The sequence below is a fragment of the Acanthopagrus latus genome, chromosome 1, assembly GCF_904848185.1.
Source record: "Acanthopagrus latus isolate v.2019 chromosome 1, fAcaLat1.1, whole genome shotgun sequence".
Lineage (NCBI taxonomy): Eukaryota > Metazoa > Chordata > Actinopteri > Spariformes > Sparidae > Acanthopagrus > Acanthopagrus latus.
The window spans coordinates 28,686,138-28,712,595 of NC_051039.1; the positions used below are offsets into that span (position 1 = coordinate 28,686,138).

General features: G+C 43.5%; 2 protein-coding genes across 2 annotated transcripts in view; both read left to right on the forward strand.

Moving 5' to 3' along the window:
• Positions 1 to 1,371: 1,371 nt before the first annotated feature.
• On the forward strand, positions 1,372 to 8,023 carry krt97 (keratin 97). Its single transcript, XM_037098969.1, has 8 exons — positions 1,372 to 3,798; positions 4,614 to 4,696; positions 4,892 to 5,048; positions 6,023 to 6,187; positions 6,343 to 6,468; positions 6,558 to 6,778; positions 7,213 to 7,256; positions 7,372 to 8,023. The coding sequence occupies exons 1-8, from the start codon at positions 3,418 to 3,420 to the stop codon at positions 7,485 to 7,487; spliced, it is 1,293 nt and encodes a 430-aa protein (XP_036954864.1). The 5' UTR covers positions 1,372 to 3,417; the 3' UTR covers positions 7,488 to 8,023.
• Positions 8,024 to 12,117: 4,094 nt separating this feature from the next.
• The window catches only part of rims1b (regulating synaptic membrane exocytosis 1b), an 80,574-nt gene continuing 66,233 nt past the window's right edge, over positions 12,118 to 26,458 (forward strand). The window contains exon 1 of the mRNA XM_037098957.1: positions 12,118 to 12,690. Within this exon, the coding sequence (XP_036954852.1) occupies positions 12,524 to 12,690 (167 nt within the window). The 5' untranslated portion in view covers positions 12,118 to 12,523. The remainder of the gene's footprint in view (positions 12,691 to 26,458) is intronic.

Here is a 26,458-nt window from a genome sequence, read left to right on the forward strand (position 1 = left end):
AATGTAGATGGTGTACATGCACTACCAACTGAGCTACTGGGGCACCCCGTTGACCTTACTTCAATCTCTTTTGTCAGTTTAACTCTAGTTTAAGCCTCAGTGTTGTTAAGCATTCGTCTATTGTCTGATGATTTTTTAAATATTCATTTGCATGTCATTACTTATCAGTTCCCAAAAAATGCTTTGGGTGCAAAATATTAAGTTGATGCTTTCCACAGAGGACTGGATTTGATTCAGAGCCAGGCTCTCTGCTGACTGTCATCCCCTCTCTCTCCCCTGGCTTCCCTGTCTCTCTCCAGCTGTCACTATCTAAATAAAGAAGAAACGTCAACAATATCTTTTTTTTAAAAAAAGGAAAAAAAGAATGGTTAGAGAGAAATTCCTCATGTCCCGTAAGTACAGTAAAAGGTAGCCAGATGAGAACCAAGAAGAAACATGTTTCATGGAAACTGGCACGTATTCAGTTTCTTACTGTTTGGCGGCTGCTAGGAAAACTAAAACAAAACGCTGTTCATACCTTCCTTGCTTATCCAGAGTATGCCACTTTTGCTGCCAACATCAACTTTTACCTCCACTTCAGCGCATGTTTGTATTGCAGAACCGAGTGACAAAAAACCCAATTATGTTGCCTGTTCACACTGGAGTCTAACGTTGTATTTGCAAACACCCAAACAATAAGGTATACATTTTTTCCAGGAACACCCCAATACAATATCCCACTCTCGTGTGAACAGACAACATGCTTGGGTTTTTTGTGGGGCTTCGCTTCCACAATACACATGTTGTGTGTTGAGGTACCTTGTATTAAAACATGATGACAGACCGGTCAACAGAGACCTGCCTGGATGTCACTCATCCACAACAAGGGACAAAATTATCATTATCTGAAAGAGCATAGCAGAATAGTCTTGCTGAAGAAGCACTGAAACTTTTAATGGGTTCAAAGCCCAAAGTTTGGTCAGAAAGTGTATTTTAAGATGAAAAGGTGATATTGTGAATAGCACAAATACAAAAAAAAAAAAGTATAATAGAAGAAAATGATCATTTTGATGTGGCAAGAGACATTCTCAACTATTACAATCACTGTGGTAACAGATGATCTCAAAAAATGATTGTTTCTATGTTTGTAGAGTGTCAAACACCTTCCTTTCAACACAATGCTAGTAATTCAATCTATGAAAACATTGATTTAATAGCATTGTAACCCGTACACAAGGCCACTGAATGAGAAAAGCTTAAGTAACTGCTCTGCAAGACATTCCACAGTACAAATAAGATTAAAGATCCAGTTAAGTAAGAACACATAATAACATACCCACTACTTTTAGGATAAGATGAATCTTTATTTATTCCAAATAAAGGGTTATTTTACCACCTAAATTGTAGCAGTCACCTTACACCTCCGCCACATGCAAGCTTAACTTAAAAAAGGTCAACTTGCTGATCCAACTTTTGACATCAAACTTGTGGAGACATAAATTTGAGAGTATACACAAGCGCAATAACTTACGCAACATCAGCACCCTGAGGCAGGTGAACTAGAACAAAAACATTTACTGAGAAATTAACTGTGTGGGCTCTTTTTTTTTGTCTGCACCTACGATGATAAGATCACATGAAATTAATGACAGCAAAGTTTAAACCAGACAGCTCAATGGCAAGTCTCCAAATACCTGGCAGCACAGGGTCATATGTAAACAGTTTAGCATGCATATGTGGGAGAACATTTGCATGTTAGAACAAAGAACAATTGTCTGGCTTCCTTTTTCAGTCAAGCGTTATACAAAAGGGATATAAAGCTCACAGGTATCACATTTTTATTGTTTTTCATTAGGCCCAGTCCACTGCTTAAATGGTCTGCCTTTTCACTTGTTTACACATAACAGCTGTGGTATCTAAGCTCCAGGCATGCCAGTGGGTCAGTCTTAAGTTTTTCAGCAACTATAAATTGTATTGCCATTGGATTTTTGAACTGTAAGACAGTCGCAGTCCCCAGATGGTGAAGCCTGCTCACTTCGGTGATCCCCTGACTTTTTGTCTTGTTTTCAGCTACCATTAAATCCAAAATGTTGTTTGTCTAATACTCTGCTAATTCTGAAATGTTACCATACTAACACACTAACTGAGATGGTGATCGTGGTCAACATTATACCTGCTAAACATGTGCATATTAGTGTTGTGACTACGGTAGCCTCGCCTACACTCTCTCATACATTTCAAACCTGGAGACTTGAAAAAAAAAAGAATTTTCATTGACTGAATGACTTCAGTGATGGAAATATATTTATGTGACAACTTTAGTTAATAGTTACTTTCAATAGTACATGCTGTAACAGAGCCGAAATAGCACATTCTAAGTACATTTATTCTCTTTGCAATGTGATAAAAAACACTGATTCCTGTCAAAAAGTGCTGAATATCCAATCTCAATACACAGGCCTACATGCAAATATTTGTATAATTTAAACCTACTTTACTGTATTTCTTTTTTTACATAAGTACATTCATTCCCAGAAAATGGATTTTGAGAGGCTTTTTAAATCATATGTATCTATATCAGACTTTTAGTACTCCTCAGGGCGGCCTGAGGCATAAGTGAACTAAGCAGCTGCCAATCAAGAAAAAAAAAAAATTCTCTTTTTTTTCACATATTAAATAAAGGGGGGCCCCAAATCAAATTCTGCTCAGGGCCCCCAAAAGTCTTGGGCTGCCACTGGTATTCCCCCTACTTTGGTACAACATGACTGAAGGTGGTTAGCAAAGTATACTAATAGTTTAGCACTCTATCTGTACTTTTACCCAAGCATGCTTTTAGATAGTAGCTTACAACACTGCTTAGATTCATATTCTGGGAAAATGGCCTAACTGAATGCTGGATTTTTTTTTTTTTATTCACCTCAAACATCACTGGTAGCTTTATGCTAGCCTATATTCTGTCTGCCACTTTATTTAAATCTAACACTGAACACATACACTCCAATTAACACGGTGTTCCTTTTTATTTAGCTTTAACACCTTAAAACCCAGCTGTTCGAGGTGAATGAGCCACAGGCTGCCGCTGAGAATTATGAATCCTCCACTTGACACTGAGGTTATCACACATGCTTAATTACACTGACAGTTACAAGACAAGTTGAAATGATGCGTGCCCGACCCGCCCAACTTTCCCCAACAGCCGTTAGGCTGCGTATCAGGTAACTGAAGTTAACCAGACAGCCAAGCCGCCACACCCTGACGGCCGCACATGTGATGGTGGAGAGCATCTTCCACCGAAATGTTGGGCCGCTCCCACTCCCCGGGAGGAGGCTATAAAACCATCCTCCGGTCCGCCTCAGCCGTATCTCCCTCGCATCACTCCCTGGGGTTTGACAAGTTGAAGAGAGAGCTGCACCTGAGTCAGAGAGAGCTGAAGTCAACATGTATCGTCCTATGAAGTCCTCCATGTCCGTGTCCTCTGTGCAGACACTGACCGGCTCCAGGCGGGGGGGCACCAGCGTCTACGGCGGTGCAGGTGGCAGAAACACCCGGGTGTCCTACGCCTCCGACGGCCTCGGCAGCATGGCAGGGTCGCTCTACGGTGCCGGAGGAACCAACAACGGCATGTCCGTTTCAGGCAACGAGAAAGTGACCATGCAGAACCTCAACGACCGTCTGGCCGCGTACCTGGATAAGGTGCGCTCCCTGGAGGCTGCCAACGCGCAGCTGGAGCGTCAGATCCGAGAGTGGTACGACAAGCAGACCCCCACCGCCAGGGACTACAGCAAGTACCTGGTCATCTGCGAGGACCTGCGCAAAAAGGTAAACTCTGCCCACAGTTTGAGACACGTCACCTACTATTTCTTTGATTATTTTATATATAGATATTCTTTGATTATTATATATATAGATATACTGTAAAATAGTCTTTAAAATGGATAAAGTTATTTGGTTTTTTTTTTCTTCATCTCCTCCACTCTTTGCTCTACATAACTATTTAATTATTAACGGTTAATCTGGTTAAACTTAGTTAAGTTATCAAAAAAGGGATATAGAAATAATTAAACTGACTCAAAACAACAACCGAATAGAAATTTCTGTTGTCCTTATGTTTATCATCTTAAAATGTCAGGCTTAAACAGTATATCTTGAGAAAGTGCACCACACAGGTGGGAGAACAAAGTTTAACGTGGTGTTTATCCACCGCAGATTAGAATGAATCTAGAAATAGGAAATCTATTATTTCTTAAGACTCATTTCCTACCTTAATGAGTCCCCATTAACATACTGTGTGCTGACTCACTCAGTCAACAATCGAGCCAGCAAGTAGTGTTAGAATTCTCAGTTATAAAATATCAGGGACAACAATCTGGTACTAATGTACTAGTTCAAGTCTGAAAGAACGAGTTAGTTTGAGCTCTGGATTTAAAAACTAAAGGCTCTTTTTTTTCTCTCCCTGTTTAACACATGTAATAATTGTCTGATGCCATCAGTCAAAAGAAAGTCACGCGTAAAGGAAAATCAACAAAACCCTGCCGGCCCACATTCAAGATACTGACTCACTAACACACCTTTGTTGTGGCACTATACGTGGATAAGAATCTGATGACGATGCACTTTTCTTCTGTTTATTTCAGATCAGTGTTGCCACACAGGACAATGCCAGGCTGATGCTGCAGATTGACAATGGCAGACTGGCAGCAGAGGACTTCAGAATGAAGTGAGTGGAGAAGTTCCATCAGAATTTTAACATGATGTCGCACATTTGTTCAGTTGCCTACAGTGTGTACCGATCAGCAGTGTGAACTGGTGCTACTGGTTTGGCTGGAGCGCCTCTTCCTCTGTTTTTTTTGTTGGTGGTAACATCGTTTGAGCTGTCGCAGGAACATGACCCTCGGTGCTTCTTTGTTGACAGGTTTGAGAATGAGCTGGCAGTGCGCATGTCAGTGGAGGGGGACATCGCCGGACTGCGCAGGGTCCTGGATGACCTGACCACGACCCGATCAGACCTGGAGATGCAGGTGGAGGGTCTGAAAGAGGAGCTGGTCTACCTGAAGAAAAACCATGCCGAGGTGAGAGCATCACACCATCTCTGTGACGTCCTCAGTGTCTTCATGGTTACTGATAACTGCACTGGAAAACAAAACATAAATCTTGTGCTATGGATAGATCGTTTCTTTGCATGACCTGAAGGAAAGAGAACGGATCCATACCTGTCACTGGAAATTCTAACTGCCACAGAGTGTGAATACAGCAGCATAAAAGAGTTTTTCACAAGACAGACAGATCATTATTTGCCAGAATTTGCCTCAGGTAATGACAACAGGTAAATGTTTGGATAGTGCTGCGCCTTGAAGTTGTGTACCTCAAGGGTGGTGCTGCTAGCGGCTCCAGGCTGTTGCCAAAAAACAATAATTGGAGATTATCTGATAATCATACAGCTCAGATGACATTGTATTTCTGGTCTGTCTGTTTACTTAGTGAGATGCTGGAAAAGCCCATCTATATGACACTTTCAAATTCACCCCCCAGACAATCAACGCTCTTTCTCCAGGATGTTACATTATGTTACTTTAAATAAGGGCTTATTCTAAAAATTGTCTTATTGATATGTTAATTGCAGTGAGCGCTTAGTTTTGCGTTATTATTATTTTTAATGTAACTTTTTGCTAAAAAGCGACCACTATGGCCAAAAAGGGAACCTACAAGATGATGGTGAATTATAAAACTTATTGTAACAGCAACACAAGTAAGCTAGGGGCAGTGAAGTGAATATTCTGTATGATCAATTACACAGTATCTGTCCATCAAAAGTTTTCTTACATTAGCTAAAATTAGCCACCATAAGCTACTGGTCATACCACATTAGGCTGTTGCAGCAGGACCCTTGAGTGTACTGAACTGAGTGAGGGTGTCTGTTATTGCTAATACGTAACACTTCTTTAAATAAGAAGGCTTAATATGCTGTTTTAACCAGTCGTCTTTGTCTAAATGTGGGGGTTACCTTTGACCTAGCTGACGCTTGACTCTTTTGTCCCACCTGTAGGAGCTCGCAGCCATGCGCAACCAAGTGTCTGCAGGGTCTGTCAACGTGGAGGTGGATGCCAAGCCTCAGGATAACCTGTCCACGATCATGGACGAGATCAGAGCTCAGTACGAGGGCATCGCTGAGAAGAACCGCCGCGACATGGAGTCCTGGTACAAGGTCAAGGTGAGCTGAGCGAGACAGGACATGCCCATATCATCTCATCTAATGCCTTAATTAAAGTCAAGATGTGTCCTATATCAGTACATCTATGTCGAGTGATTACCAAATAGCCTGAATAGCTCATTGACCATTTTCATGTCCAATTTTATGTCCTCCAGTTTGATGACCTGAACAAGCAGGTGGCAACCAGCACAGAGAACCTCCAGACCTCCCGAAGTGAGATCACCGAGCTCAAGAGGACCCTGCAGGCGCTTCAGATTGAGCTGCAGTCCCAGCTCAGCCTGGTAATTCAGACCCAACATGCACACATGCACATGTCCACAGTGGAAGACACCGTTCTCTGACCTTCCTCTATGTTTTTTCTCCTGTGCAGAAAGCTGCCTTGGAGGGCCAGCTGGGGGAGACAGAGTCCCGCTACAGCCTGCAGTTGAACCAGCTCCAGGCCATGGTCAACTCCCTGGAGAATGAGCTCAGCCAGGTGAGGGCGGACATCGAGAGGCAGGCCAGGGAATACCAGATTCTGCTGGACATCAAGACCAGGCTGGAGATGGAGATCGCTGAGTACAGGAGACTGCTGGACGGAGAAGATACAAAGTAAGGGAGTTGTTTGTCACAAAAACGTCATGTATGATTTATCTCGAGCTGAAACTTGTTCTACAGTGAACTGGCACTACGCTTTGGATCAAAGTACTGTTAAAGGTGCAACATGTAAAAAATGACCACATAGCTGCTGTAAGCTAGTTTGCTCAGTTAGCTGTGCAGCCAGCAGTCCAGACTGTAAGCTATAAGTGGTATTATGAATGTCTCTATAGCACAATGCAAAGTTAGTACAACACTGTAGGCAGGGCGGAAACAGTGAAAGTGACCTTTTTTGTGTTGTCACAAGCTAAGCTTATTCAGCTTACAGACATTAGAGTGATATTGATCTTCTCTTGGCAAGACTGTGATTGAGCCTGTTTCTCAAAATGTTTAACTATTACGTTATCTAATTCTTGAATGCATAAAAATAACTTTTGTCTTTCTTCCAGGAGAACTGTCGTCACAACAGTACAAAAGAAAGAAGTAGTGAAACGTAAGTTTACATCACCTTTTTTTTTCTGTTTTTGTTTTTTGCTTTTTTGTTTAGCTTCTGGCCTGCAAAGGTGAAACACACCAGGTATTAACCTTTGTTCTGATTTCATCTGCAGCTCAACCGGTCGTAAGCAAGCGGACGAGGGTGGTGGTTGAGGAGATTGTTGATGGAAAGGTGGTGTCCCGCACAGAAGAGGTGGACTCAGAGGTCATCAAGGGTGATAAAAAATGAATAAGGAATTTCCTCGATGAGCCCCCCTGCATTTCTTCTGTTCAACTGTCCTCTAGTGTGCCCTCCTGAAATACCAAGTGTACACGTTAGGTGGCACTGTGGCCCTCGTAAGAATGCAAACCCACTTTGAGGAATTTCATATTGTGCTGGATTTAATAAATGAATTGTTAAAATGTTTTCTCTATTATCAGTGTCCTTATGAAAGAGTTAGGTCATAGACAGAAAGCTGTTAGAAAATAACTGTAGTATAGCTTGTGTACTGATGTGAATTGGATATGTGCATCTTTTTTTTTTTTTTACTTTCTGAAGAGAATAAACATCTGCCTTCCACTTGTTTCCTCTCCCTTTGCACAAAGATGTGAAAGCTGTAAAATAGCACACACGATATAGAGACTTTTGTGTCTGCTGTTCTTCTTCCCATTACAATTATTTTGTCGAAGACGATACAAAGCTAAGAAGCGTATGAGATGGTTCCTGTTGTGAGGCTGCAGTGTTATGTTAACCCTCACAAAGTATTTGTTGTATCTCTAAAAACTTAAGTTAATCTAACCATAAAGATGTTTCTGTGTGACGCTCTCATCAACACCCTGAAAGGATTTGTTCACTTCAATACAATGGGTCAATTTCCTCAAGAAAACAAACATACAAACAAACAAACAACATCTTTAATGCATGAGGTCTGTTTAATGTCTGATCAAAATGGACACTTTTAAATGGACTGGACAATTGTGCTTCCATAACATGCCATGCAAATAAGCTCCTTATTAATCAAATAGCCACATTTGCCCATTTGAACATAGAACATTTGAAAATTTGTAATACAATGAATCATTTTCTCAATATAAGCAATCAGCTGTGGCGGCTTCATGGAGAAAACCTTTGCCCTACTTACCATTTTTGTCTCAACATCTGGAATTTTAAAATACATATCTTTTCTCTTTTCTCAAAATTAGTTGTTTCTCAGACTCTGAGCCAAAAATCTCTACTTCAGTTGTACTTACACACACCAAACGTAGCCAGGGGATGGTCTTTAAGTTTTCAATCTTCCGGAGTTGTATTTTATTTAGTCATTATCTTGTGAAACTTCCTGTCAATTTTGTTTTAAATAATTATATCAAACGTACTGTGTGCATGTAGTAATCTACAACAGCTACACTCAGTAAACAGGCTGCAAACTTCACCCAAGTCATAAATCAGTCTTGCTTTAACGTGCAGTGTTTTAATCTGTCCACTAGATGTCAGTATGTTTCTGGAAAGTCTTAGCTATGGAGTTGTGAACCAGTCTGTGAAAACACTGCATGTAAGCAGCCAGACATGTGACTAAAGTCATTCTGTCAGTTCAAATCGGGTCAAGATATTAGCACCTGTCTAGTTATCACATTATTGTTCAGTAACAAAGAGCATAACAATTAACTGAATCGTATTTTGATATCAGTAAAATAAATATAACCAAACAAAAAGCAATTTCAAAAAAGGTTGGTTTTTTTTGCTTTTTAATTTCTTCTCAATCAAAACCACACACACCCCTTTAAACTGTGAAATACTGACAGCTAGACAACAAAAACAAAACAACCTGAGCTGGAAAACCTAAAATGAGACAGACAAGTCATTTGAGTGATCTTGTTTCTAGTCAAGTCATCTCAAGTCATCATTGATTATACTGCTATTGATCTTCTGAGGCATTGCCCCCTGATGCACTTCCTGTGGTGACCATAGGTTGGCTGTCTGCAGGGTCATCAGCTGGGTACCACTGTACTACAACATTTTGCCACTTTAAACCTGGAAGACCTCCTGTGGGCGAGGCAGTGGTGAGTACATGTCCTTTCCACACCCCACAGCCAGCCCTGGTGCTAGGTGTTACTCCAACACTTGTCCTTCCTCCTCACCCAGAGCCAAAAGCTAGTCTTCTCAGCCGCTTTAGCCAGATCTTTCAGGGCATCTCTCTTGTGTCAGTCATGAGGCAAAAACTGATGTTCCAACAGTGCTGGTGTTGCAGCACCACATCACCATGGCTGTGTGGTGATCTCACCAGGGACTGACTCCTTTTCTGCAGTCCCAGGTGATGAGAACCATCACTGATGGACATTTTTTGTCATCCATATGTTGCCCCCTTCCTTTCCGATTTCTGCCTGCACCTTTCTAGCCAATTTGCACAAGACCTGGTTGTGTGTGGCTAACTATTACATTGTTGCGAGAATGCAGTCTTGTAGACACAGGATGTGGTAGAAGCCAAATGACAGATGCAGGTTCAGTAGGTAGGGGAGTGTTTCATATGTTGCCCTGATGAGGAAACTGAACTTTGACTGTTGGATCTTTCAGCGGTCTGCCATGCTGATGTTCTTTCCCATGTTGTCAAGCCATGGGAAAATTTGTTTTTTGTTTTTTAGTTTATGTGTCAGTATTTCACTGTTTCACCGTGATGGGAAGGGAGTATTTTTTTGATTGAGAAGACTTGTACCAAATGACTTGAATCACGTCTGGTCGATTTTGAAGGGAAGTGTCATGGCCACTGATATCCAGCAGGGGGCTCTCTCCAGTACCAAACCACCCTTCACTTCTTTGATGCTTACTCTTTTCCTACATGCTTGTTTTGAACAATCCAGAGAATTGTTTTATTTTCTCAGCTTCCCCTGAGAGAATGACACAGACTTTAAACTGGAAAAAAGCTGTAACATTTGAGGTTTTTGTGCTGAGGATAGGAAGGGCCTCCATTAGCCGTTCTTGTCTTCTCAGTCACAGGTCAGTGAGTGCGTTTCTTTGGATTCTTTTTCAGAACTGACAGTTTCTTTTTCTCTGGGTTTCACCATTTCTCTAACTATGTGATTTGCTGTTGGTTTCCATGAGCTGGTTTGACTCAAGGTCAGGGCTGTTTGTCATTGCCTGTCTGTCCCTGACAAGACACATGGATGTAGGAAAACTTCTGTGGTGTCCTTACTTTCATAAGGTCCCACCCCCCTACACTGCATTAAACCAGTGAAACTTGACTCTAATAGTACATCTCATGCTTCTGCTTATGGCATGACACAATAAGGGCACCCATCCACTCACCACATGTGATGAGTTTACTAAAGTTAGCTTTATTAGAGCTGACTGCACGTGTCCTGAATATAAAGAAAGGGCCAATAAAGCAGGGCCTGCCCGGCCTCCTTCAGACTGCGCTCAGGGTTTATTTATAGTCCGAGGTCTGCACCAAAGATTCGCTCTGCTGTAGCACGACTCTGTCACTCAGGGCTGGTGGTCCCTAGTCACGACCTAAATGATGACAAAATTCTGCACCACGGGAAGCTGACGTCACCGCGGTACAGTCACCTCCTCGGTGACGTCACTTGACGGAGGCTGGGTGGCGGCAGCAGCCGGGGGTTAATGCCATCTGCTGGATGGACTCAGCCACTCACCCGGCATTACGTCATCGGGGAGAAACCTGTGCCAGCTCCGGATCGGTACAGCCTGAGAGTCCGGATCTGAAGGTAGAGACGAGCCGAGAGGAGGAGAGTGGAGGGGCGGCCTGTAAGCGACTGACTGAGGCTCTCACTGGACATGTGAGTGGAGACAACTACAGATCCAAAGTTTCTCTGGAGGAGGACGTATATATATATATATAATGTTAATAATGATAATAATAAAAATAATAATAATAATAATAATAATAATAATAATAATAATAAAACAAATGCACATGTAAATGCACATGTGCTCTTATTAATGTGTTTTTAAAATAAAATCAAGTCACACCGTAGGGATACAGCAACATTTGAGAAGATTTGAGCAAGATTTCTAGATTACACAGGCAGCGCACACAATATGCTGCCTTTGATGAATGTAATGATCAATATGAGTTAATCCCCCTCTGTCCCTCACACATACGTGCTCGTGTTCTGTAGGTGTAAGGAATACTTCCAGTTAAACGGGGATTCACTTATGAACTGTTTTCAGGTTGGAAGCAAAAAAACCCCCAAACCAAACCAAACCACAACAAGAAAAAGCCAGAAAGAAAAAAAAGTAAGCACTGCCATGAGACGGATATAGCAGCACAGATTTTCTAAAACCAAGACAGAAAGAAACAGTGTGAGTACTTCAGCTCACACTGCTTGCTGTCCATGGTGCTGAAACCGACAGACCGCTTGATCGTCCGCGCGTTTCTGTTAGCCGCTACAACATAAACCGCACGTGGTTGATTAAAACAGCTGTTAGCGTGTGATTTATTTCTAATTTGCAAAAAAATAATAGTAAAGTCCAAATATCGCGAGAATCGGATATTCCAATTCGCCTGTTCAAGACACTTCGGAACTTTGTGTGCCGAGTGTGTGCATCTGTGCTCCTGTGTTTAATAAAAACAATGAGTGTGTGTGTGTGTGCGTGTGTGTAGCCACAGTCAGTAGCGGCTGCGCTTGCATGCGATGATGGTGAGGACCCCCATTCTCACATGAGTAAGCTCGCCTCCGCAAAAAAAAAACAAAAAAACAAAAAAAAAAGACGGAGAGGAAGGAAGGAGGGCTGCGTCCCCATTGACTGAGAGAGAGAGAGAGAGAGAGAGAGAGAGAGAGAGAGAGAGAGAGAGAGAGAGAGAGAGGAGGGGGTGACTCCGCCTATACCGCCCTAACATCCAGCTCCAGTCTGACGACGGCGGAGGCACCACAGACCAGCGAGTGATCCAGGGGCCCCTCTGCTCGACTCCGACTCCCGCCGTGAAGAAAAAAAGAAGAAGAAGAAGAAGAAGAAAAAAAAACCCGGAGATGGGCTCCCCGTGAATCCGGGCGGTGGAGGGGAGAGGCGGGCCGGCGGGGGGTGGGGGGGAACGACCCGGAGAAGACAAACACACACACACACACAGAAAGCACAACCGAGGGTGCCTGCGAAACATGAGCGGCTCGCGCTATTCGCCGGAGCTGCGGCCGCCGCTGCCGTTCCGCCCGTGGACCATGTCGTGAGGTGTGGCTCGGAAACCGCTCCGGGAGAACCTGTCAGCCGAAACGACTCGCCGCGGAGGAGGAGGAGGAGGAGGAGGAGGAGAAGGTGGTGGGGTGGTGGTGGAGAAGATGTCCGCCTCGGTGGGGCCCCAGGGTGGCCCTCGCCCACCCACCGCGCCGCCGTCCATGCCGGATATACCCGACCTCAGCCATCTGACCGAGGAGGAGAGGAAGATCATCATGGCAGTGATGGCTCGGCAGAAGGAGGAAGAGGATAAAGAACAAGCCATGCTGAAGTAAGGACAACATTTGTTTTTTTTTTTTCCTTTTCGGTGGAAGTTAGAAAGCATAAGGCGTAGCTAACCCTGTCAGAGAGACGTCCCGGCTGTCCGTTCCAACCTGCACAGCCACACACATTCATGTCATCCAGAGACCACCAGCCGGAGCGTCCTCCCCGCTCCGCTCGGTCTTCACGTGCAGGGCTCGGTCTCCTCCGTCAAACGTACCCGGGCAGCGTTAGACACATCAGCAGTGTGAGCTCAGAGGGAGTCAGCAGGATCAGACATACAGGGGGTGGTGGTGGGGGTCCTTCTGAGGGTCGGTGGAGTCGATCGATAAACGAACACTACATACAGTCACAGTCAATGGAGATGACCCGAAAAAGGGTCAAACGTGTTACAGGTGCAAATGGGAGGAGGGGAGGGGGGGCCGGGAGGATGAGGTGTGACGGTGCTGGGGGGGGGGGGGGGGGGGGGGCGGGTGATGAATCATTGCACGATCCATCCTTCACCCACTCCTTTTCATCAATCGGGACTGCACCCTATCCGCTCAGTGCACCCATCCGACGGAGTTCTGATTCCCCCCCCGCCCGCCTTAACGCACGCATGCAGGCTGGAGTGGCTTCACCAGTGTAGGGTTTTTTTTGTTTTTTTTTGCAGCCGCGTAGTAAATGTGTGTGTGAGTAACAGAGAGAGAGAGAGAGAGAGAGAGAGAGAGAGAGAGAGAGAGAGAGAGAGAGAGAGATCGCTTTGACAATAATGGCAACAACAATGACATTATAGCTGGCAGGCCCCGGAGCGACACAGACCATTTTATGAGCCCGACAGACGGACGGCAGCGAGGCGGCGTGTACCACCGCTCGCGCTCCCCCTCGGCGAGAGGAGAAGATGGGGTGTGGTTGGGAATGTTAGCAGGCCTGAGTCGGTCATGATACTGAGTAAAACTGATACAAGGTACAACTGTGGCACATTTGAAAAGCTCCCTGGACGTTGCTCAAACGGTAATCCATCGTCCAAATACTAGGAATCTGTGTGAGAATGAGAAATAGAAGGATGCTGTGTGCTACACAGAGACTGTAAGCCACTGAAGGAGCATTGTGGGAAAATGATAGGAGCAATTCGCTATAGGTCACTTTAAACCCACTGTGTCAGAGGCATTACAGTGTTTTGCCAAGAGGACTGGCTGTGTGCTACAGCCGCCTCATACAAAGGCTTGGTTATGTTGCAGCTCGGTGCCTCAGGGGTTTCCACCACAAGCAGCGGCAATCTGAAAGCACCAGAGCCAACGCCTGCGCTGGAGCATGTGAGGGCCCAGTTCTCAGGCTCTATGATGAAGGATGCTGCCATAGCAGGCGTGCGGCAGCGTCCTGTAGCACTCCGGCTCGCTTCGATTCTAATGGCTGTTTTCATTTCCTGACTGCAGCCTAAAGGGAAGCAGGGTGAGAGCCACGTCGGGCCCCTCGAGAGGAAGTGATGTATTTAATGTTGCATGAGGCACAGGCTCAGGTTCAGTCAATAATGGCTTCATCATCTGGCTAATCATTGATGGGACCAGCACACCATGGACAAAGCAGAGATTAGGTTTTGGGAAAGATACGCAAATAATGGTGTGTGAGCAGTAGACGGGCCGGCTATTTGTCAGAGCATAGTTTGTAACATCATTTGGTAAAATTCTGAGTGGATATGATGAGAATTCACAAGATGAACGATTCCCCCATTATAATGCACTATAAGCAGATTTAAGGACATCTCAAAGTGTCATTTATAATCTTTTTACACATCAGCCTTCAATTGCAGGTGCCCACAGGGGACATTACACTTGCACACCTATACTGTATGTACAACTGCATTATGTTGTTACGAAGCATTATGAATGATTGCGCACTGCTTCTGAATGCAAATTATGGAGACTTAGTGTAAAGAATATACTCCTCTTCGTGAAGTTAAAGTGTTTTTTGGCCTTTAAACTCATTCAGGAGCCACCTCTACCTCTTTGAATTATGGGTAATATCTGAGAGAGGCCAGCCAGGATAAAATGTTAGCGGCTAAAGCTACTGCAAAGCACATACACATTCAAATTCATACACTTCATAGGCTACGTAGCATATTGACATGTCTACAAAACATGTCATATCATGTTCCTATTACATGTTTATTACCTGACTTTAATGGCAGGAGGTGGAGGGGAGGGTGGTGCAGTTCCAGGCGTCAAGGCTGCCAAGCCAGTGACTGCTGTTCATGTCTGTGCTTCAGCATTTGCACGTGTCAAACCACTTGCTATTTCTAAGGAGACTCTGGGACATTTCCAGCGGTGTTTGTGGTAAAAAATCTCAAGTATTTGCTCTCAAGTCCCAAGTCAAGACAGGCAAGTTCCGAGTCAAGTCCCAAGTCCCAAACTTTGAATTTCCAGTCCTAAACAAGTCATTACTGTGTTGTGTACACCAGTATTTATGGTTGCACAGAGTTGCTATGCAGTATAATGCAAAATAGCCTATACTGTAATGAGCATTCATACATGTGCGCAGGTGTTGCTGGCGATGGTGAGCGGATGCCAGCAGTACTTTCCCCTTTAAACACACAGACTCCCTCAGCTCACAGCTGTGCTCAGTGTATTTAACAGGGAACCTTCAGGTCACAGTACCCGTTATACTGGCACTGCTGCTAGGCACCGGAGGAGAAGCCGGAAAATGCGATGCTGCCAAGCGAGCCAGTCGGCGTCGCCGTGGTGCAGTTACATTTCTGGGGAGGTGCACATCAGGCTATGGCTCAGGGCATGCACCTGTACAGAGGCTATGCTCAGCAGCGTTTAGTCAGCTGCCTCCATCCAGAGCTGCTGGTCGCAGGCATCATTAATCCATGTTCATTCACGAACGCGTCATTTTTTCAGTAATTAATTCATCCAAATGAATGCACCATTCTGACAGGCCTATAAATAACATACTTTTAAACCTCAGGTCCTTTCAAGTCTGAAGGCTCAAGTCCAAGGGAAGTCACGAGTCAGTGGTGTGACAGTCCAAGGCGATGATATTGTCGAGTCTAAAGTAATCAAACTTGTGACACCGGCCTGACTTGAGTCCAAGTCATATGATTGGAGTCCACACTCCTTCCTTAACATTACCAGAAACATAAGCACAGTGTTGTGAAAAGAGAGAAATTCGAAAAATTGAACCTGAAGAAATTTAAAGTTTTAACACTTTCGTGGTTTTGCAGTTTATTTACCTTGCCAATATTTATCATGCTGATTGGATTTCCATACAGATGTGGACTGTTTGTACCTGGCTGAGGAGATCTACTTACCTTTACACTCATTGGGTATAACCCTTTGGCTGTGTAGCATGCTAGAACTGGGCTTACAATCCGACGATAACCCTGATTCTAAGGTTACTGACATTACAAACTACCTTGCACTACAAAAAAAGGATATTTTGGTCATGTAAATGTGAAGGAAATACGTGACCTCTAAAAAATCAGAGAAATCCCCAAAACGTCAGAGTCATCACACACACAGACGCTGAAATTAAAATAATCACATACACATAGTATTCTGTTTTTAGGTGAAAAACATCTCTGTTGTGGTGAACCAATCTGGTGCTGATGATGCTGTATGGCATTATAAAATAAGAATAACTGGAGGATTTTACTCTCTAGAGCATAAAGATATTCTGGCAGTGATGAATGGTGAACTCCTTCACTTTAATCTCTTGAATTCTACTTTAATCTGATTATCAGTCTGCCGAACAAAAATGTGCACCTAAATCTAAGACTTATTTATAATTTTATGTTGTATTTATGTTGTTTGCTCAAGGTCTGAATTCATTTCTGTTTAATTCAGCTTATGTGTTTGTGTAAGCAGCACAATTCAAAACAACCTACGAAACATGGAACAAATTCAACCTGGACATAAATGTCAGCCATCAGTGCTTTCCCGTCAGCAGGGAAAACTCCCATCCAAAAAGAACATTCTGTGCCTTGTGTCAAGACAGTTCACCTGGTCATCACTGTCCAATCCAGTTGAAGCGCTGCCTGAGACCTGAGCAGCTGGCAGTGATAAGGTTTTACTGATACTGGACTTTATCTGTCCTGAGTTTAACCTCCGACATGAGAAAAGCTGAAGTAATCTGTTGCTGAGCCAGAACATCTGGTTCTTCTGGGCTAATAACTGACTCCGGTCAGGCTGTGAGAAGTCAACACCTGGGCTTTCCTCCACTGATTCAGAGCGCTAACCGACACTTTGTCCACGTCTAGTACACCGTAGACTCGAGAGACTCTAACCATTGGCTTGCTTAACCTCCATTGACTTCCTAATCCAGAGGATGTCAGTGGATGGGATCTGTCAAGCTGAAATGCTGAAGCACGGCTAGTGACCAGCCTCTCCGATCCTCCCTGTAGCACGACACTCTTTTCTGTGAAACCCAACAACACTCAAATTCCCACCCACCCCTGGGAGCTTTGGAGGTTTCCAGAATGTAAATATAGAAACAATGTGTAAGATATTGATACGCTCAGCAGAGAGGTTGTAGACATTTCAGATGGGGGTGGATGCAAAGCATAAGGCCTTAAGGTTGGAGTGGTCGGTGTGGTAAATGGAGACACCCGCTTGTGTTGCAGAACTAAAGTACAAGCATGTTTGGTAGTAGTACTTGAATTTTCTGCGCCCACATCTGGCTTAAGTGTTGTTTGTCAGTAACGTCACTTCTCTGATGTAAAGCACAGTGTGAGGGGCCGATGGGGCTGCAGTTTGCTGCCTGACACAAGGTGGACAGGAGGAGGGAGTGGAGGGAGGATTTAGAGGTTTTAAGGATTAGAGCAGTGGAGAGAAAAAAGGGGGAGACAGAAAGAATAACAAGAGCTTCTGTTAGGGGGGTCCCCCAACACACACACACACACACACACACACACACACACACACACACACACTGCTAATCTCTTTACCAGGGCTCCCAAAAGTTGCAGGCTACAGGGTGCATCTAGAGGGCGGTGAAGCCCCTCTTCCTGCCTGCTGTCTGATATTGCAGCTACTGTCCACCAAAAGGTCAAACGTGGGCTTTCATTCAAAGGAGAAACAGCTTGACTTCTATTTTAGTTTTCTGGTTGGACTTCAAATGACAGTTTTGGTTAGTGCCAGACTCCTTTGACTCCTAAACTTGATGACATCAATATCAGTAAACCCACCTGAAAACCCACCTGGAGATACCTGTCCAGCACCAAATGCCAGACAAAGTTAGCTATGTAGTGGAGCATTTGGTAGCTGAAGAGATGGATATTTTCTCAGCAGTTAGTGGAGGCTACACTAGAGCTAAAAGTGAGTGAACATTGGTCTTACATTCACCAGGTGGCCTGAAACTTGACCCCATGTGAATGCTAATGTTGCTGCATATCTAATAGCTCTGTAGATATGCAACAATTTGCTAAAAATTTCCTAACTGCATACGCTCAAAGTGGTGCACCGAGCACGCTGCACAATGTTGCGATTGAAACAGTGAAATCAAGCTGATTTTGTTGCTGACACTCGCGTCACATTAAGTTAGGACACAATGTCACACATCCACTCAACAAAAAAAGATTTTTGAGAAAATAAGTCAATGTTGTGTTAATTCGTGGCTTGTTGTGCAGTGCCCTAGTGGACATTTTCAATAACTGTATTAACAGATCACCTCACAGACTGACACATTTCTAATAAGGAAGTACAAACAGTCATGGCATGTACTCTTAATCTAATAGAAGGAAGAGATGCCTGCTTAATGGAAGAGTTACATATGTGGTGAATTAAAAATATACATTCATTTAAGTCAATAGATGTGAAAGGATTATCTGAAGCTATATATTTTAGGTCATATTCTGATAGAATCAAGAGGACTAGTATTTTTTACCCAGCTTGCAGAGTGTAAATCAACAAACTTTGAGGCGCTCCATGTGAAGTCACATTAGGAGCTTTTCTCCATCCATCATAGTGGAAACTGCTTCTCTGACACTGCTGACTGCAGCGTGGCCAGGAAAGCAACATGCTTGATATTATCTGAGCTTTCATTGGGTCTTGTTTCAAGCTGAACTGAGCTGAGCCAGAACGCGATTTGTGGGTCCGTCCCATATATAGATGGGTGACCTCGAGAGTTCCATCCAACATATATAGACGTGGACCCAGGCTTGGATCTACTTTACTTTGTGAGTAATTGCTAAAGAACATTTCAGCACATTGTGGATAGCTCTTTGTGATTCCACGTCATCAGATCTCACCTTCACTGTTGCATTTCAATTACCAGTCCACACAAGTATTGATCGTATTCTCATGAATGCATTAATTCCCTTTTGAAAAATATGACATCTTAGCTTGCCTTTAATTAGTATGGTGTGCACCATAAAGATACTTGCCATCTAAAAGGAAGACTCAGATTCATTCTGTAAAAATAGATATGTTTTACCATACAGTACGTTAATTATAAAGTTTATACTGTTGCAGAGTGAAAAAATATGTTTGCAAGCTCATAAAATGTTGTGTTGTACCTACGTGGATTTTAATTTATGACCTGTTTGAATTGTTTAACCCAGAGAGTTTGAACAAACAGTTTTTCAGACTAAGATGTAAGAAGGCAGCGCAAGACAACTCTTTACCTAGAACTGTGGAGAGTACCATCTGTATGGTTTAAACCTGGAGCGTTCATTGGTCTTACGATACTGACCATTCAGTGATTTCTGTCCCGTTTGAATCCCACATCCTTCTTCTCACGAGGAAACTTTGAGCTTGTTTGCACAGCTGAAAGCAGTAGCAGCCAGCATTATGTCAAGTTACCAAATTTTGTCTCTGGAGAAGAAAAAAGGAGATTCCCACTAAACCCAATTTGGTATCGCTCAGTCGAGATAAAGAGAAACATTTTCCAGAGCAGACTTAAGAGTTTCAAGGTTTCTGTGAGAAAAATGCTAATGTTGAATTATGGATCAGGTCTGAAAATAGCACACACTTGGAAGCGGTTCCTGAAATATTTAAATATTCAGTTCACTGGCTGCTGTTGATGTTCTCAACCTTTTTTTCTTTTTTCTTGTTAACCTGTTTCAGTTCTGGCTCACTGCTGAATTCAACTAATTACATTGTGACATATTTGCAAGTCCAGGTGCACAGATCTATGCTTGTATGTGTGTGTGTGTGTGTGTGTGTGTGTGTGTGTGTGTGTGTGCATTTGATCATGTGTTTTAATGTTAATGAGAAAGCGCCGGCCATTGCCGTGTTGCATAGGCAACACACTCAGATAAGCACATACACTTAGCACGTAGCACAAAAATGTCCTCACACACACTCAAAATCCACATGTACACACCCTCACAGACTCACAGCATCCACAGTGTCTGTCTGAGAGCATGTGTACTGCAGTACTTGTGTGAGGCAGTACACAAAATGCACCACAAACCCAGATGGTGTTGTAGTTCTCCCGGCCTGTGGATGAAAGCTTGCAGAAGGAGAGGACGCTCCTGCAAAGACAGAATGCTTCTGTCACTGTACGGTTTATCTCCGCGCTTTGCAGCCAGCCTCCACTCTTTACACAGACAGCTGGAGAGAGCGTGAATCCATGTGTCCCATATGTGTGTGTCTGTGTGTGTGTATTCAGTGTGTTCTGGATTGGATCTTCACACGATGCTCTTTGATTAAAAGAACTCCAAGGCAGTCGGGTGTGTCTGCAACACCTGGAGGAATGGAAGCCAGTGGGGGGGCAGGGAGGTGGGGGTGGTAAGCAGCCATGTTAGTTACAGTCTGTCATTCGTGTTAAAGCTCTTTAACGTGCACTTGTTTGTGCGTCAGCCTTAAAATGTTATGATCCATGTAATTGAACCCTTGATGACAGGTATTGTCCTGGTGTCTTCTGACAGGTCACTCGCACTCTGGTCTTAGTAATAACGTAACACACTTACAGAGGCACAAAATCTTATCAGACAAAATCATGAGGTTTTGTGCTTTCAAACTATTTATTTTCAAAGTTTAGTGAGCGTTCAACTGGATGCAATTTGGAATAAGTGACCACACCGCCCTCACACTGGAGCTGCTGTTTTTGTATCCTGCAACTACAAATTTCATTTGATGAAATTTTCTGCTTGCGGACAGTAAAATAGATGTTTCGCTGTTTGTGTCTTTTTGGACTGGCGCTGTTTTCTGTGGTTTGGGCGAGGCTGCTAAATTCAAATGTGGAGGGATCTAAATGTTTTAACAATCAGTGACATTTTAGACACAACCCTATGTACAGAAAAGAACGCTGATGTGGGAAACTTGTTGGTCTCTTTCAGGGACAGTTTTTTAACATACATTACAGTTCCAGTATTGTTTAAACCTTTTTCTTTCTACAGTATCTTTATAGTTAGGGGCTTCACACCCATCCACCACACCATTTTCAGTATCTGCTTTGTTATATTAAGGTCACACTACTTCCTGTATTGGCACTGGACACTGGAGATTGTATGCCTCATATTCCTTCAATAGGACCATAATTCTCAGGACACTGGGCTGTTTAGACCACTGCTTCCTGAACATCCGTCAACCATGGCAACCTGCTCACAGTTTCTGTTTAAGGCCAGGAACAGAAATGGTATTCCCAGTGTGCTGTGAATGAACCGGTCTAGTCTGGACAGACCTGCCCTCTACCTCCTCAAGCCAGACCTAATCGCCAAACATCAGTGTTGGCCTCCTGCAGATCCAGGTTCAAAATCTGGTGTAAAGCCTGAAACAAGATGTGGAGGCTGTTACAAAGTAGAAACAATATAACCATACGAGTACAACAGAACTGTTGCTACTTTTATGTGCAACAGACTAGATTTCATCAAACATAGAGGGGTGAAATGTTTGGGTGTCCACATGCTTTGGTCATGTAGTGTATCCATATTAAACAGTCACTACTTATTCTAGTGCTGTTCCTGTTTCTCTAATTTTCCATGTCCTCAGACCTCTGAACTATCTCGTGCGATTTGGTAAACAGCCTTGTATCTGTGTGTTGATACAGCTGGGCTGATCTGAGATCTGGTTAATCATTAGCTACAGCAGCGGAGACATGGGGGACAAAATGTGACGGAGAACCAGAACACGGCCTTTCACACTCTCAGAGGATGGGGAGAGGTGGTGGCTTGTAGCATGTGGGCTGGGTGGGACTCTGAGCGAGTGTGTTGAGAGAGAGTGAGAGACCTGAGCGAGCCTCTTTAGTGCTTCCAGACCTCCCCAGCATTAAAGTTTAATGAGAATGCATTCTACTTGGGCTGACCAGGCTCTCACCATCTCTCCTCCCATCCCTGTCTGTGTTTGTGGTCAGAGGAACTGATGGGATTATATCCTGAGTGGCCACACACCATATTTGATGGAACTCAAATTTGTACCCCATGGTAACACCAGCCACCACTCAAAACGTGTTTCTATTTGTTCACTAAAATAACCATGAATTTTAAATAATTGTGTATTTGTTTGTGTCTAGCACAAATGTGTGTGAGATTGTGACACGCCTGCACTGTAACTTAAAAAAACAACAGGATTCTGTCCAATTCGATCATGATATATATATATATACAACTCGAGCATCACTTCATTTAAATTTACTTTACTTTTCTAGCTTTTTTTGGAGTGAATATAGCATTAGCATCTAAATCACTGTTACACATATAGTAGCTTGTAGCATATGCAATTGAAAGTTCTTGATTTGTGTAATACATTCAAATAAAAACCATCTTAAAGTATCTTAAATTCAGTGAATTATTATGTTCAACATAAATCTCCCCAGGTAGCCTCAACAGCAGGCTGCGCTGCAGTGTTTTGCTGCCCTCTGTGGTTCTGCTGCACCTGTGAGCATCACACCATCACTGATGCCTGTGCTTGAAGTCATGCTTTGCTCTGATTGGATGCAGGTACAATTGGCCATTAAAGGTGCAATCTGTAAGGTGTGGCCAGAATTTTAGGTTAAAACATTAAACAAAAAAATGAACTGACATTACCAAGTGAATGTGACAAAACAGCAGTTATGTCAAAGACATCTAGTATGTACTACGTTGTGGAGATGTCCATTGAAGTTAGCATGCTAGCCAGCTAGCCCCAGCCCTTCCTGTCCTGTAATACTGCTTCATACCTCAAGTGGCGATAGTCTGATAGTATGACTGCTGGATGTGAACATCTTTTCTTCTATCACATCACTCTTTAATGTTTGGTGTGCACATGACTAAGCTGGTAACAACAATAAGATGCATTTTTACAGATGTTTCCTCAGCATGTTAAGTCTGCAGCACCGTGTTTGTTCACTCCTCTCCTGCAGGAACACAACAGTTGCGAAACACGACTTCTGCACACACTGCTCAAGCACCACTTTTTAAATGGAAATAAACCACAGTGCAATCAGCCGATGCTGCACAGCAATAAAAATCCAACACAACAGTGTGTGTAGAAGGAGAAGAAGAGGAAGGAGGGAGGGCAACAAAGGAATGGGATGGTAGCTGAGGCTGCTGGGACAGAGTGAGGGGATTAGAGATTGTCTGTAATTACTCCACATCTACTCCACCAACTCGAGTCGTGGCTTATACGTCACCCAGCTGGCTGTGTGAGGTCAGAGGCTTTGTATGCCACATGTGATTGTGTTTGTGTCGGTGACTCAGAATTTCAAAGAGAAAAAAGGAAAAGCCGGACATTATATATGGAAACAGTGATGTGGGAGAGAACACTGTTATCAGTACCTTGGCTTTGACAGAGTGGAATCTAATAGAGAACACTGCAGATATGAGATATGAGTGAGGTACGAGTGGAAAAGAAATAAAGGAAATTGAGGAAGAGTTGGAGGGATATAAATGGAAAAGACAGAAAAAAAAAGAAATGCACGGGGAGGAGAAAGATAGAGTGAGAGACAGACACACACACAAACACACACGGATGCGCACACATGCACACCGAGGAGTCGATGCCAGAAAAGCACTCTGCTCCATGAATGCGGGTAAAACACTCACAACATCAATAAAAAGAGTTATCAACATCTAAGCACTAGCTCTGAGAGGGGCGTCTTAGTCTGATACTATAAGCTGAAGGCAGGCACAAGCTATGTAGCTTAAGCACTCAGTGTGTGTATGATGGAGCAGTAACAGTGGGAGTGTTAGACACAGCACTGAAACAAAAAAACAAAATCAAGTCTTTTGTTATTACAATTTGTTCAGCCCCACAGACTCTTCAGCTACTCGGTCATTAAAACGTCTGCCACCATCTCATTAGTGAAATTCTAGTAAAAATCACACTGTTTGTAAAAATGTCAAAATGTAAAAATGACTATACATGGTGTACATCACGATGACAAGGCAGGGGATGAACAAAGTCTGTAGGATTCAACATCCCTGGACTAAAAATGTCTTTACACAATTTCATGACAAATATTCCTGTAGCTAAAAGAGATATTTCAGTGTGGATCATAGTTATGGACCAACCAACTGACAAAAACAGTGACACTTTATTGATTTACATAATCAGTGAAGTTTATCAGGTGTTCCTCGTATGTTAATGCAGAGACACCCATGTTGTTTCTGCTGCTGGAGGATCGCTGCAGGTAACATCATTCATATTTTCCTCATTTAGAAGGTATTTCTCCCCTCTGATCCCACCGTTATTGATCAGGTTGGTACACTTTATGATCCGTCCTGCCTGAGTCACAGATTGAGATCCGTGGACACCTCCTCAGTTACAAATCAGTGTATTTTTTTCATATGCAGTCAAACAGAGTTGTTGATGGGAAAGATGACTGCGAAATGGCGGGGCCGAGGGTCCAACAGCCGAGGATCACATCGTTTTCCCTCAGCTAAAGAGGAGTGCCACTGTTTGACATGTGGTGCATCTGGCTCTTAAAGGGAATGTGAGACGACACTTGGATTGGTTTGATTTATGTTCCACACATAACACGCCCATGACTGATAGAGAGTCAAAATACAACCCCTTTGCCCCTGTGTGTCCATTGCATATGGACACACTTGGACACGCCCTAAATGCAGAAAGGTGCAATTAAGACCATACCCTATAGACAGAGTAAAAAGGGCCTGAAGTCGAGCTTCTACACACCATCACTGCCCCCTAAAGCTGTGTACTAAACCAGCAGGTTTATGTGACCACAGAAGTCAATGTAGATGAGGCTCAAACACTGGATCCTGGAGAGAATGACAGCTGGGAATCAAACCGCGTCGAGCCAGGAAGGATTGACCAGATTGTTTGAGAAAATGCTGCCCTATAGATAGATACGCAGTGGCCATCTGGGTACTTTATTCCTGCTTGCTTAAGGAAGTTAGTACAGTTTTATAGCCTTTTGACGGTGGAGAGAGTCGAATAAATAAATGTCGTCATGGATAACATCATGGCAGGCAAACAAGGAAGCAGAGAAGATGTTTACATTTGTTTAATCACCCATCTGTTGCTGTTCTCTTTCCGTTTCCCTCACTTCTTTCTCCTCTCATCACTCTCACACGCCGTACTCCAGGGTTTTCTTTTTACACATAACTCTGTTCTTCATTTCTAATAAATCACCAATGTTCCTGCTTTTATAAACGGATCACTGCTGTTCTTAAGCAGATCTATCCATTCTTTCCCTCTTCTTCCTCCCCTTCCTCTTTCCATCATCCTGTCTCCATCCTCTTTCCATCATCCGCTCTTCTCAAGTGGTATTTATAGAGTGGCTCCGGATGCATCGGCTTCTCTCCTCCGCTGGTCTCTGGCCCACGCTTGTTTCCATCTTGGCTCTCTTTGTTCATCCTTTGCTTTTTTGCTTGTTCTCCTTCCTCCTCCACCTCCTCCTCCTCCTCCCTGTAGACAGATGTTTGTCTATCTATCTCTTTTGGAGATGGGAAGGCTTCTGGGATTGTGTACACACACTTTTCACCGGTTCTTCCTGTCTTCCTGTCCCCCCCCCCCCTCCTCCCTGGAGTCTTCTCCCTGTCTGTGTCTTCTCCCTTTCATTTAGCTCTTCTGATCACCCCGCCTCCACCCCTGACTCGTCCTTTCCTTCTCACAGCGTGTTTCAACATGACTGTCAGCTTCCTGGTCTCTAGCACCCTCAGTCGTGCTGTTATGGCGTGCTGGGATGATTCAGCATACTTGTTTCGTTCTTTCAACCAAAAGCCCCAAACCTCTGAAAAATGCCATTTTGTGTTGTTTCACCCATAAGTGTCCGTTGATTGCCGAACCCCTCTCCTGAACAGTGAGCAGCTGAAGAACCCTAATCATGCACCTCAGCTGGTGATGGTGCTGACTTTTCAGGAACATCGAGCTTTAGCCTGTATCTTAGCACGAAATCACGTCTGCAGCCATTATATGAATATTTAAGACTCTTTTACAGGGTTTTCTCTTTAACAAAGAATCATTAACAAGTCAGCTTGCAATGGGATTTTTTCAGCCATCTGAGAGAATTTAAGCATTAGCACTAAGTTACACTAGCTAGCTGCAACTGATAATATCTGATAGCTACAGTCGCCATGTCAACCGACAAAATCCGTTGCCAACTTCTGTATACCTCTCTGTGATATCAAAGACAAATATTTTCAAAAATTGCACGTTACTTGCGTCGCTCAGCTAATTTTGCCGAGTGGTCACAGGCGGTAATGCAGAAAATTGTCCTTGGGCTCAAGAAGCATTTTCCCCAATAGACCACCATTATGAACAAGACATCAGGCTTCAATCCAGACTCTTTCTATTATGTACTTTTGATTCATAGAGGTCTCTATCATCTATTCATCAAGCCCAGAGGCATGTAAATCTGTGATGTCAAGACAATTAAATGTCTATGGACAAAATCTGTGGCCAGAGCCAGCTTGA